This window comes from Netta rufina (genome assembly GCF_964035555.1).
Source record: "Netta rufina genome assembly, chromosome: 1".
Taxonomy (NCBI): domain Eukaryota; kingdom Metazoa; phylum Chordata; class Aves; order Anseriformes; family Anatidae; genus Netta; species Netta rufina.
The window spans coordinates 153,182,030-153,195,231 of NC_140123.1; the positions used below are offsets into that span (position 1 = coordinate 153,182,030).

General features: G+C 50.8%; 2 protein-coding genes across 2 annotated transcripts; one reads left to right on the forward strand and one right to left on the reverse strand.

Moving 5' to 3' along the window:
- Positions 1-176: 176 nt before the first annotated feature.
- On the forward strand, positions 177-3,085 carry ATF4 (activating transcription factor 4). The gene is made up of 3 exons (XM_084285557.1): positions 177-391; positions 1,320-1,631; positions 2,144-3,085. The coding sequence occupies exons 2-3, from the start codon at positions 1,418-1,420 to the stop codon at positions 2,992-2,994; spliced, it is 1,065 nt and encodes a 354-aa protein (XP_084141683.1). The 5' UTR covers positions 177-391; positions 1,320-1,417; the 3' UTR covers positions 2,995-3,085.
- Positions 3,086-10,034: 6,949 nt separating this feature from the next.
- On the reverse strand, positions 10,035-12,199 carry RPS19BP1 (ribosomal protein S19 binding protein 1). The gene is made up of 4 exons (XM_084306256.1): positions 12,132-12,199; positions 11,886-12,014; positions 11,656-11,753; positions 10,035-10,694 (listed from the first exon to the last, which is right to left on the reverse strand). The coding sequence occupies exons 1-4, from the start codon at positions 12,178-12,180 to the stop codon at positions 10,560-10,562; spliced, it is 411 nt and encodes a 136-aa protein (XP_084162382.1). The 5' UTR covers positions 12,181-12,199; the 3' UTR covers positions 10,035-10,559.
- Between the last annotated feature and the right edge of the window lie 1,003 nt (positions 12,200-13,202).

Sequence of the window (13,202 nt, forward strand, 5' to 3'; positions counted from 1 at the left end):
TCGGCGGCTCCCGCGGCGATTTCATAGCAGAACGCCTGGAGTAGAAGCCCAAAAAGTCAAACTTAGGGGCTGTCGGGCGCTGGAGGGAGGCAGGTGACGCTAGGCGGAAGGACACCTCACGTCCGGCTCTTGAGCTGCTTAGCGCGGCCCTATATAAAGGCGGCGGGCGGGCGCTGCCACCTCATTGTGTGGGTGCTCCCGAGGTGACAAGGCAGCGGTGGTGGCGGTGCGCGCAGAGCCTCCCCGCGCGGCGCCGAGCGGAGCAGCCCCCCCTCCCCTGGCCGCCATGGCTCTCTAAGGGCGGCAGGGCCAGCGGCGGCACCGGCCAGTGCACCAGGCGCAGCAGCAGCGGCGGCGGCCTCGGCACATCCCCGGCATCTGCAACCATGGCGTGAGTATCGGGTGTGAGGGGCGGGAGCTCGCTCCACTGAGTGCTAGCCCTCGTTTTTTTTTTTTTTGGTTTCTCCTTAAAGTGACGTTCTGGGGTGGGTTTGTCATCCCTGTGACAATGAACGATATCGCCTTGGGGGAAGAGAGTAGGGATTAAGGGTTGGGAGAGGAAGGGGAGCCCATCGTCCTGTGGGCTGAAACTTGGGGGATGTCGGGGATAGCAGGAAATAAATCTTCAGAAAATAATAATAAAGTCTCATATAATTCAAAGGAAAAAAAAAAAACTTCTGAAGGTTCGAAATTCCCCATTTAATGGAGGTCTCTGTGGGAGTAAGAGTAGTCCTTCCCAGGAAGGGCTTCTTATTCAGCGTAGGGGAATGCTTTTGTAGGTGAGGAAGATGAGGCATCGGGTTTTAGTATAAACCCTATCTTTAGCGTTATGAGAAGATAAAAAGGAGCTATTAATAAGTCGGCAGCAGTACAATAATCCCTTAATACTCCCGCATTAAGTCTGTCCCGATCGTCTGGAGGGTGGGGGTGGGGGTGGTCCATGCCATCTGGGAATGAAAAAGGCAGTGCGAGCCACTAGGTGATGCTTTTTATTCCCTAGTTGGTAAGTGGGTTTATTTTTTAAAGGCTTATTAACCTTTTTCATGTTCTCCCCGGCAGCCACGCGGTGCCCAGCCCCGCTGGAAACGTGGCAGGCACAAAATGGCGGCCGGGCGGGGAGAGGGAAGCGGTGCGGTCACGAAATGGCTGCGACTGGGGGGGGGGAGGGGGGGTGAGTCACGGGGGCGGGGCCGGCCCCAGCCATGTCTGAAAATGGTACAAATTTATACCGCCATACCCCCTGCAAAAGGCATCTTTCATGAAAAGTTACCATAGCAGAACGAGTACTGATGGATTTTAACAAAATGTCTGTCTTTCAGGTTTTTCAAAGCACCACACAGCAGCACTGCTGTAGTCGACGCAAAGACCTTCAGCTTATCCACATCCTTCGACGTCAAAGCACGAAAAACTGACCAAGATGAGCCTCTTGAACAACGAGATGCTGTTGGGGGTGTCATCCCCCTTCAGCCAGCCGTGTTCGGTGGCTGAGGAAAGTCTGGGACTCCTAGATGACTACCTGGAGGTGGCCGAGCCCCTCAGTTCGCATGGGTTCTCCAGCGACAAGGCTAAGGCAGTCTCCTCCAATTGGCTCGCTGTGGACAGTTTAGGCAACACCATAGATAGCAGCCAGGGTAAGATAATATTTTACTTGCGCAGGGTGCATCACGATTGCATATAATAAATTCTGGATCATTCCTATTCAGAAATAAAGTTGCGAGTCTTCTCATAAATGAGAAGGTAACTTACATACATACCTGGGTTGGGAAACCATGTGTACAGCACTGCTTACACAACATAAAATTGCTGGTTACTGAACTGGCGTAGGATAAAATGACACTTCTGTTGCCTTTTTAATAACATACCAACTAATACGGTAGTCTTCCCTGGAAGAGGTCACAAGAAATGAGCATGGTTGTGTGCTTCAAATGACCTCGAATTCTTAGAGTATTAGAGTAAGAGGGATGGAATGTCAGAACAGCGTAGGGCTTATGTTGCACCCTGCAGCCAATGCTAGTAGTCAAGTTATTCAATAATAAAAGAAACAAGGGAGGTGTTAAAACTATTTTTGTGTCCTAGATGAGTTAAAGAAACGTGACTGGTTGCAATTTTACTGAAAAGTATTTTTTTTTTTTCCCCTTTTCAGAGGATGCCTTCTCTGGCATGGAGTGGATGGTGGAGAAGATGGATCTGAAGGAATTTGATTTTGATGCCCTGTTAGGTATGGAACATCTGGACGCCACCGTCTCACCAGACGAGCTGATGGCCACGTTGGAAGACACGTGTGATCTCCTATTTGACCCTACCGCCCAGGAATTTCACAGCAAAGAACCTCCACTGATCCCCGACCTAATCACCAATCTCCCCGAATCTCCAATTGGAGCAGATCCGATGGCCCCATTGGCTTCCCTCTGGTCTTTTCCCCTCTCCCCAGGGTCTCTTACTTCTACTCCAGAGCATTCATTTAGTTTAGAGCTAGGTAGTGAAGTGGATGTTCTGGAAGGAGAAAGAAAACTGGAGGGCCCCACCTTTGTGGTAGTGATCACTAAGTCTGAGAAGGAGGAGGAGAACCATTCCGATGATAGCGGGATATGCATGAGCCCAGACTCCTACCTGGGAACGCCCCAACACAGTCCTACCAATTCACTTGGATCCCTCAATGACAACCCCTTCCCTGCCGATGCCAGCTGTGGCGCTGTGCGGTCCAAACCCTATGATCAGCCTGCTGAGAAGGTAGTGTCAGCGAAGGTGAAAGGAGAGAAGAAAATAGATAAGAAACTGAAAAAGATGGAACAGAATAAGACAGCTGCCACGCGCTACCGACAGAAGAAGAGGGCAGAACAGGAGGCGCTGTCTGGGGAGTGCAGAGACTTGGAGCAGAAGAATCAGGCCCTGAAGGAGAAAGCAGATTCCCTGAGCAAGGAAATCCAGTACCTAAAAGATCTGATTGAAGAGGTCCGGAAGGCCAAGGTCAAAAGAGCTAGGGTCCCTGAGTAGGGTAGTCAGTAGTTTTTATGTGCATGTATATAAGCTTGCTGCTGAAGCTGTGTATTGCTGTCTAATAAATTATTTTATAGTAAACTTGCAATTGCGTGTGAGATAAATGGGTTCCTTTGAAGCATAACTTAACACCACATCATGCAATCGTTGCTGGCCCCGGATTCATAATGGCTGTCCCACACAGCATGCTGCTTGCCCCACATGGGGAAATTGATGAAGTGTGGAAGTGCCTTCAGTTAATGCAGTGACTCATAATTCCCATACAATTAAGTAAATATAAACAAGTAAACTATTGAGCCAGGGGAGATCATGCTGCATTACACCCAGGTCTCCAGTAGCAAACGCATGCTCCATTTAGGAGCATGTAGAACCATTTGAAGTGCAAGTTAAAAGTGCAAAATGTCTGCAGGGAAAGTTTCCTAGCCCTAGACAGTGGGGTTTGGGTAGGGACTGTCACGGGGCCTTTAAGTGGGGTTACACCGAGCACACTTAGTGGGAGGTGGTTTCACGCCTCCATGTGAAAGTTCTAGAGGCTTCTTCACGCAGACACTGAAGTGTGTCAAAGTTTTGGGGCCAGTTCAGCTCTATGGAAGCCATGCAGCTGGTGGAAACACCAATGTGCTGCAGGAGCTTCAGCCCAGTTCCTGGGCTGGTGTTTCTTGGTGGGGGCAGCGGTAAGCGAGGTAGTTCTCTGGTCCTGCAAAGTCAGGAGAAGACGCAAGGGGGAAAACGTGCTGTGATAGTATCTGTTACACGCAAAAGAACATAAAGATGGCAGGTGGGAGCATGCATAGCGGGGTGGTTTCAGCCTGTAGGCACTACATTTATTAGTGTGCTTACATTCGTGGCAGTGTTAGGAATTTTTTTGTTTGGTTCATTCTCTGAGGTTCTGAAATCCAGTAAGCTCCATGGTCGGGGCAGCTGTATCCTGCTAATAAGAGCGTCGGGATTTGGGACGTGCCCTTTACAAGCATTTTGCGTGTGTGATGTTTTTTTTTTTCCCCACTGACACCCAGATGCAGTGATACCAGCAGACTCCTTAATCCCTGCTTGGCCTGCCAGAGGCAGCTTTGGCAAGTGGACACGTGCATCCTTCCCCGGGGAGTTAATATTCCTTCTCACTCACACTGACATGACCCAGCAAGCTGCCCAGCCCCGGCGCCTGCACGTCCCAGCCTGGGCAGTGGCTTCATGACCGCTGCTGGAACAAGAGAGGGAGGACGTATTTTGTGTTACTTAAAACATTTTATTTTTCTTTCTGTCCTGCCTATTGCAGCCTTATGGGGTCCTGTTTCTGGCTCTTGAGTCCTTGAGCTAGGACTGCAGTCCTTGAGCCCTATTAATTTCCCCATCCTGGTGCTTGGGGCTATTCAAATTACAACGAAAAGGATCCCCATTAGGATTTCAGGCTCATGCCACATGACAAGAGGGGTGGGTTAAGCCCCTGGCCTTGCGTTTCATGAACCAGTGACTTGTTGTCTGAGCAGCCTTGGCTTCACAGGAGCATCTTCCCCTCTTCTCACCTCCCGGGCAAGTGCCTTGACCGATACAGACCATACAAAGAGGGGGCACCACAACCTGGCAGGCCCATCATCCTGCTTTACGTGCTGCTTTGTTCTTCCAGGCCCTACTGGTGACCACATGCAGGCAGGAGGGACTGCTCTGTCTTGGGAGGTAAAGCAACCTGAAGGGTTTCCCTCAGATCAGCTGGACCTGCGAGGCTGGGGCTGGGGGTAATTAGAGGCAGGAGAGCCCAATGAGCAGGATAATCTCGCCCTTGATGGGCCAAATCCTTAATGTGCTTGTTATCAGCTGAGCCACAGGAAAAAAAAATGATAACCTGTATAAGCAAGTGGCTTCTCCCTATAGGGCAAATCCCTCTTTTCCTCCCCAAACCAATCCCCCTGCCCAACCACCTCCATTTCCCTTAGATCCACTGCAGCTGAAGCTGGGCAGCAGGCTGGGCGGTGAGGGCAGCAGAACTGTGAGCTCAGAGCTGCTTTGCTCTCTGTGGTGGATCCACACCTGCCTTTTATAGGACTCCTTGCAGGGCACCCAGAAACCTGCCCTTTGAGAGCAGTTGGTGGCTTTGCTGTTTGCCCAGGCTCCGAGCTGGCAGCTCTTCAGAGGAAGCCAACGCAGCACCCTTACGCAATGCCTGCTGGAACAGCGCTGCCTTTCCATGCTTTGGTAAGATTTTTGCACTGGCTAAACACCAGGGCTGACTTTTCATGTTTTCCTTCATTCTTTAGAAGAACACCGAGGACACCATCACATTAAAACCCCTTCCCACAGGAGGGGGAAGCATCTGAGCAGCTGTGAGCTTCCTACCCGGTGACTGATTTCAGGTTTTGCAGACTGCAGGCTCCATCTTCCTTTTCTCACAGCCTCTCTGAAGAAACGTGCTTCAACCGAATCTTTGTGGTTACCATATGGGATGATACCACATCCAGAAATAGATCTTGGTGCGTGTAACGGGGGCTTTATCTACCTAGAGGAGGCTTACTCGGAAACAGCAGCGTTTCCCCAATCTATACCATGTAAAAGCTCCCTATTTCTAGCTACCTTCCTCTTTGCCCTGCCTTTAGAGAGCCCCAGGTGCTCGTGCTTCTCTTTGGGGACGTCAAGAGGAAACCACTGCTGCTGACAGCTTCGTCACTTGCCCGTGTGGAGAACCAGGTGCACCTCTGCAGCACGCCTGCAAAAATAACCCCCAGGCTGCAGCTTTGGGGAAGGAAGAACGAACAGCGATAAAAATCTTCTGAAGAGGTTTTGCCCTGGCAGAAAGCCCAGAAAGAACAGCAAGGACAGGCTGTCCTTCGGGAGATGAATGCTCCCTCGGCACTGCCGAGCTGGACTGGTGGAAGGAAAAGGTGGGTTATGCCGGCCGAAATAATTTCGTGGGGTGGCAGTCATGTCACAGCCTGCTCTGCCCCGGCCCCAAGGCCATGTCATCTCCAGAGATGAATCATGTGCCTCTTGAAAAAAAATTCTGCTCCCTGTCTTGCCCATGTTTCCCACAGCCTCCTCAAGGATTGCCTCACCTTTTTATTTTTATTTGGAGGGGGGGATGTGGTTCAGCTTCTGTTCTTGGCATATCCACAGACTTTCTCTGTGTTGACCAAGTGTGCTTTCTCATTCCTCTCTGCTGTGTGGCCACCCTTCTTCTCTTGTTACTACATCTAAGTCAAAGCCTTGGCTTTTGGTGGGAAATTCATACATTTTTGATCAAAATAACACCATTTTTATCTTTCATAGCCTTAGGCCTTCAGGAACAACAGGGCCTGTATTGTCCTTCCTATCCACTGTCCAACATAATTGCCATTTTGTGTGTGCTTATTTTTTTTTTAACACAACTCAAGTAGCTTCTGAGACAACCTGCCTTCCTCTCTCCTGATATATTCACAGCCTTGCAGTGCGGACCAGCACACACACTCCTGTTACACCGCATTTCCCGTGCGAAGACAGTCTTGGGATCTTACCACTTGCTGGGCCGAAGAAGCTCATCTTGCTGCATTTCCCATTCAAGCCGTTTAGCTGAGCCATGTGAATTAACACTGACCTAGACAGTGTTGTTTCGGCTTCTCAGGTATCCCAGGTATGCCGTCTTCGCATTATTTTCAGTGCACTCATGCAGTGTCAGAGGCCACCAAATGAAGCTCGCTCTCCACACAAGCTCCGATTTCCATATTACACAGACACATGTTCTCAACGTAATGGCTGGCTGCCTCTCGTTTCTCCTTCAGCGGCCCTCTTTATCTCCTTCACGTGCTCACACCCTTCAGAAGAATGGCTGAGAGCAAGATCCGAGCACAGCAACCATGGCAGTTTAATTTATGTGGGGCAGAGTCTTCTCCGAAGCACAAGCTTGCCTTTGTGCTGCCTCTGTTGCTCCTCTGCATCGCCACTGCAGTGCCTGGGCAGGCAGAGAAGGACACCAGCCCCTTCCCTCCAATTAAAGACAAGTTAGCTGAGGAGATAAATGAACAAGGAGATAAATGACAGGCCTGCTTGGCTGGGCTACGGGTTAGCCCTGCCAACAGCTAATTTGTTCAGAAAAAGGTGCGTGTAACCCCGCAGACAGAGGCAGGACAACCTACAGCCTTCGTGCCTTTTATTTTCCCTGCCCCCAGCAGTTAGGGGTTCGCACAGCTAATCCTGGTTAATGTAGCTAGGGATAGTCATGCAGACCTTTAATCCGTCTCAAACCTACTAACCTTTCAGCCAGCGTTGGCTTGAGTGCCGTATTTTGGGCTGTAAGCAGGCATTAGGCAGCTTGCCCCTTGTTACATTCCTCGTTTTCAGCTGATTGGGTTGTTCTTGTTTTGAAATGAAAATCTTCCATGTGCTTCACCTTTTATTTATTTACTTATTGTGAGTTATTCAGGGCAGTGCTGCTCTGTGCCCTATTTTTTTTGCAATAACTGGTCCCTTATCCAAAGCATTTAGGAGCCCATCAGCGTTGTAGGTGCTGACACTGGATCATCAGCATGGAAATGGAAGTCAGTCCTGAAAAAGTAGCCTGGGACTGAGATTCCCAAAAGTTTTTAAAGATCCTTCCCCTCAAAAAAAGTCAAAAGGCCTCTTCAGCATTTTAAGCCGTTTGTGTGAGCAAGTTTGACAGGCTGTCTTGCACCCAGGCTTGTTCTTGCTGTGTTATTTGAGGGAAGAAATAGTTTAGGGTCCCACGCAGCCCTGTTTTATCAGTTTACATTTGCAGTTCTCCCCCCCTCCTGGTACACCTATACATTGCTATCACCTGTTGTTGCTTCCACGCTAGGAGAGCCCGGACTTGCTGATACAGCAGAAGCCATGAGCCACCCGGCTTACACTGGCTTGTACCTGTCCAAACAGATTTTTCTGTTTGCTTTCCACTCGCATAACAGAGGGAGCAATAAAGCCATTAACCGGCTTTGTGAATCTTACTCACAACGAGCCAGTCCCACACCGAGCAGCTGGGAACCATTCTTCCTCCTCCGAACCGCTTCCCTGGAAAGGCTCTACCCCATTATTAACGCCCCAGAGCCTGTATTTGCATTTATATTAAAGCTGCTCCTTCCCATCCCAACTCCCTGCTGCGTCTGGGTGGGGATGTGCTGTAAGATGGCACCCTCCCTCCTCCCCAGCTCACCAAATCTCTCTCTCTCTCTTTTTTTTTTTTTTTTTATTATTTTTTTTTGCTGCAGGATGCTCGGCTGGTGTCGCAGAGCTGGGAAGAGAGCCAGCAGCACGATGAGCTCAGCCTCCCCGCGCTCGCAGCTGCGCGGGAGAGAAATGCTGCCCTGCAGGTCCCATGGATGTGGTGTCTCAGCTCCCAGCCTGCGAACTGCCCAGGTGGGAAGCAGGGTAGGAAAACAAAAACAAAAAACCTATTTCCCCCTTTAGCTTGAAGATATTCCCCTCAGGGGCCAGTTTCCATCCTTATCTACCCGGATCGCAGACAGCACTGCTGTTCTTCTTTCCTAGGAGCTCCAGCTCTGCGAGAGAAGGGGGGAAATCAAGGCTAGGACATGCCTGATCTTCAACTTAGGCAAAGATGGTGGCTTATCTAGAACCACTCACTCACTTCTGCTTGCTTTTCCTCCCTCCTGCAAGGTAAGGTTTAATTTAGCTGAGGACAGTGCTGGCTGTACAAAGGAGTTTGATTCCATCTGACGCAGCCCGGTCTGACAGGTAGCTTTGCCCTCTCAAACAAGTACACCACCTCGTGGCATACAGCCACAGGTATGCTGATTACTTGTGCTGGCCCTAAAAGCCTTCCCAGCCAGCAACAAGAGCTCCCCTTTAACTTCAAAATCCCACGTATCTGGGTGTTGTTGTCCTTGGGGAAAACTGCTCTGGGCCCCACTTTAAAGTTCCTCGTGGACTTTGAGAGAACAGCTTTCCTCTCTGCTCATGTTTGCCAGCAAACAAGCTGGGTTTTGTACAAACAGAGCCAACCACGTTCCCCTAGCGCTGCTTCCTGTAACAACAAAGCTTTTGCTTTCCTCGAGCTGCAGAGGGGCGGCTCAGCAGCTGGACAACCACGGAAACAGGGGCGCGTTGGAGGGATTCCACACATCTCTCCGTTTTTGGGAGTAGGAACACAACGGAGAAGAGGGGAACTGGCCTTCAAACCGTTTTATTTAGCTGCAGATGGTTGAACCGATCCCATTACAAGCAATCCCCTCCCCAACGCTGTTACACAACTTCCAGTACACAAACAGCAGCGTGTTCGCTATTTCCCCCGTCTGGCCGTTGTACATCTGGGCGACCTCCCCTCTCATGCAAACGAGGGGGAAAGCGCACGGCAGAGGCGACACAGACTGAACAGGATGCACCAGGAATTGCAGTCGGCTGGCAGGGAAGGGATGCCAAATTCCTTCCAGTGCTAACAGCCGAGCAGCAGCTGCTCGGGTCAGCCAAGCCGCCTGCAATCAGTTCTGGAGCCTCACCAAGGCTTGGCATTCAGCCTCCTCCTTACCTCTGGTGTTTCCAAAGGGCGCACACCTCCCGTCTCCTTCGGGAAGGGGCAGGACAGGGCAGTGGCAGGAGCTTCCCAGAAGCCATTTACAGTGGTTCAGCAAGGAAGGGCGTCTGGAACAACACTCCCACCTGCTGGGCCATCTGTTTGTTGCAGCACGGAATTTAGCAGTAGTCTGACAGGAAAAAACCCATCCCTTCAGTCCAGCACCACGGCCTCTGGGTCAGAAGACTCAATCCTCTGGAGAAGTGCTCCTGGCTCTAGGAGCTGGCAGCGCCCAGCTGCAACTTCAGTGGGAACACTTGGGTTGAAGTATCCAAAAGGCAGCTTTCCCCTGTAAAACCTAATTTTTTTTTGGAGAGGGGAGGACCGCGAGCAGGCAGAACAGCAGCCACCTCAGTTCCAACCTGTGCTTTTTGAAGACCTGAGCATGTCACAGAGGGCTAAATACGAGTGGCAACATGAATCAGAGAGGGGCCGTTCACACAACTGAGTCATCCCAGCGACAGGGATGCCTGGCTCAGAACAGTGACCTGGTTTGTGTTTGCTTACAACCTGTCATAATCATCACTACCACAAAGGCAAGGATAGGCAGCATGTTGTTGCAACAACAGTTTAATCATATAAAACGTACGAAGTTTTTTACAACGACAAAAAACCTGTAACGGTAACAGAAACTGCAGGGCTCTTTGTGTTTTAGCAGTCTTTCGAGGCAACCTTCCTTTTTCATGATTTATTTCTGCTGGTCCGAGACATTTCTCCACTGAGATGGACGCAGCCAGCAGAAGCCTTACGTCCTGAGGAACAAGGTTCATTTTTGGATTGGCCCACCCTTCTACACCAAGAACACAAGGCGTGCTGGCTGGAGGGAGATAATTATGAGGACCACGCATTACAAAGCCAAAAGAACCTCCACATCCCCAGCAACCAGCTCTGCACAGACGCAGTGTTTCCCTGCAAGTCTGACATTACAGAACTCGCTGACAAAGAGGCACATCTCCTGTGTGTCCCATCTCGAACAGACAGAGGAAGCGTCTGTCCTGTGTTCTGAGCGCTCAGACGTGGAAGCTCGGAGCTGCAGGAGTCCCTTTCACACTGTTTACAGTGTCCCAAAGTATTCTCTCTCAAATTTACGGAAATCTTCCTCGGTAAAGACAGTGCCCTCAGGCTTCTTCTTCGCCTTCTTCTCTGGAGGTCGATCTTTGGACTTCCTACCTCTGTTCTGGGTGAGGATCTTCAAACGGAAAGGGAAAAACAGTCATTGTTAGCCAGACCAGGTCACAGAACAGTGATTTTCAAGCTCACCTCCCATGCCCGTGTCATTCTGCTGGTACCCTGCCGCATTCTGGAATGCCTCCGCAGAGGAATGAGAGGCAAACGCTGATGTTAACTAAAGCAGGTCACGGGGACAACAGCAAATATCCATGTAGTATTCAGAGCCAAACATGGAAACCACCCTCTGACAGCGAACTTCTCTGAAACTGGGCTGCTTTTGTCCTGTCTAACCACAACAGAGCCCAAAAAAGTTTGTGGAATTTCCTCGATATTTTCTAAGACACCACTATGGCCTTTTACAGTCTCATGCCCGAGAAACACTGGACTAAACCACTTTGTGTAAGTTAAAAGTCCCCTTCTCATAAAAATAGCACAATAAACACTCGGTGTCAGCTATTTGCCTGTCTGACTCTTGGCACCGCACTATCTTTGGGAAAGACCACTGGTTAAATTCTCAAGTTATGAGAAGCATCGTTCAAGATGCTGGGAAATTCCTGCCACGTGAGTCAGCATCATACATAGATCCTTGCCAAAACAGCCTCTAGCTACAGAAAAGGACACTTCAACAGTAAGAAAGTGTGAACCAGTAAATCTTTGCCAGCTGAAACTATGAAACACCTTTGGTAACTAGGCAAGGCCAACAGTGACAGAAGATTTTAGCTAGCATCTAAGAACACTGTAGGAAATAAGATAATGAGAGTTTAAAGCTGTTTTGCCTGAGCACACAGAAATTCCTCAAGGTCACTACAGGGCAGAAACTTAACAGTTTTGCATGGGGCCTAAGCTGGACAATAAAGGGAATTATCCCCAGATTGTCCAGCTCAGACCCAATGCATAAGAGTTAGGTTTCTGCCTATAGTGCCATGCACTCCTCAGGGGATGCAGACCCCCCTAAACCCCCAAAAAAGTGACAGTCTTACCTCTTGGGTGACAGCTTTGTCTGCCACGCACCGTCCGCTCGTCATGTACTGCAGGTTTTCTCTCAAGTGACTCACGGCCTTCTTCTTGTGGTACTCCTCTAGACCAGAGCACAGCGGGAAAAACACATCAGCAACTACGGGACTGCTGCGGGACCCCCCCTGTGCTTCAAGGGGAGGGGGGGCACCCGTGAGGGCGGGCTGGGGATCAGGGGAGCGGGGCGGGAACTCACCTATGGCCGATTTCACGACCCTGCCCTTGATCGTGGCCTTGCTCTTCCCGGGCCCTTTCGCCGCCTTCCTCCGCCGCGTCCTGGGGCCGCCGCTCCCCGCCTGGAGGCCGGGCGTGGCCTTCCCGCGGCCTGCAGGGGCAGAGGGGCACGGTTACTGCGGCCGCACGAGGTAACCATACCCTTAATCCCAACCACAACCATAAAATTAAAATTAAATTAAATTAACCCCAGCCCCAGCCCCCGCACCCCGCGCCTCCAGCAGCTCCAGGCCCCTCCGCAGCAGCGACGCCGACATGGCCGCCCGCCCGCTTCCGGCTCGCCGCCCCACTTCCGCCCTCACCTGAGGCCGCTTCCGCTCGCCGCGCTTCCGCCTTCGCGCCGGGCACGGGGAAGGGCTGGGCGGGAAAGGCGCGGCGCCATGTTCGGGCGCCATGTTGGGGGGGTTCCCTCAATGGACATGGCGGCGCCATGGAGAGCCCTGTGCTGGCTGCTGGCCCTTCCCCCTGCCCTCCCTGTGCGCTATGTGGGGCTACAGGCTCCCCCATAATAAACCCTAACAGAGCTGCTGCTCAGAGCCTGCAGCCCCTGCCACCGTGGTGGTGATCACAGGGGAAATCATGACAGGCTGAGGGGAAAGGGAGCAGCCAGCAGGGCTAGTTGAAAAATAGTTAAAAAAATACATTTAACGCCGTGCCCGACTCCTCAGGCGCAGAGCTTCGCTCTGCCAAAATGTTCATCTATTATTCAGCATTACTCCAGTCTATTTATTTAAAGCGTTCCTCCCCTGTTTTTGCCTCCCCAGAGACGGGATGCTAATGTCTGCTAAATTTAGCTGTCGTCTGAATAAAGCTTATTCAATTACAGCTGGTGCTGGCAGTAGCAAGCTGGTTCTGGAGGAGAAAGAAAGAGGTTTGTTCTCCCTCAAATATGGCCTGCAGGGAGAGAGAGACACAAGCAGGGCTCGTTGCGCGCAGGAATGATCTCTAGTGGTGGCTGATAACAGTTAAGCTGGGGTTTGTTAACAGGCACCCATTCTTTGCAGATTGTTCTCCAGCCTCTGCAGATGTCACCTCAACGTGCCTCTTGTTATTGCTAGTTCTCTTCTGAATCTCTGGGTGGTTCCTGGCATCTTGTGTCAGTGCTTGGCATTGCCGCGGTGCTAATGCATCTTCCCAGGCAAGATCTACTCGGTGCTTATTCCTGGGAAACATTAACAATCTACTTCCTATTCTGTATGTCAATTCTCACTCAGGTTTTTCCTTTTTAAAGTAGCCCAAACCATTTTATGATTGATTTGGATGGACAGTCACTGCATGC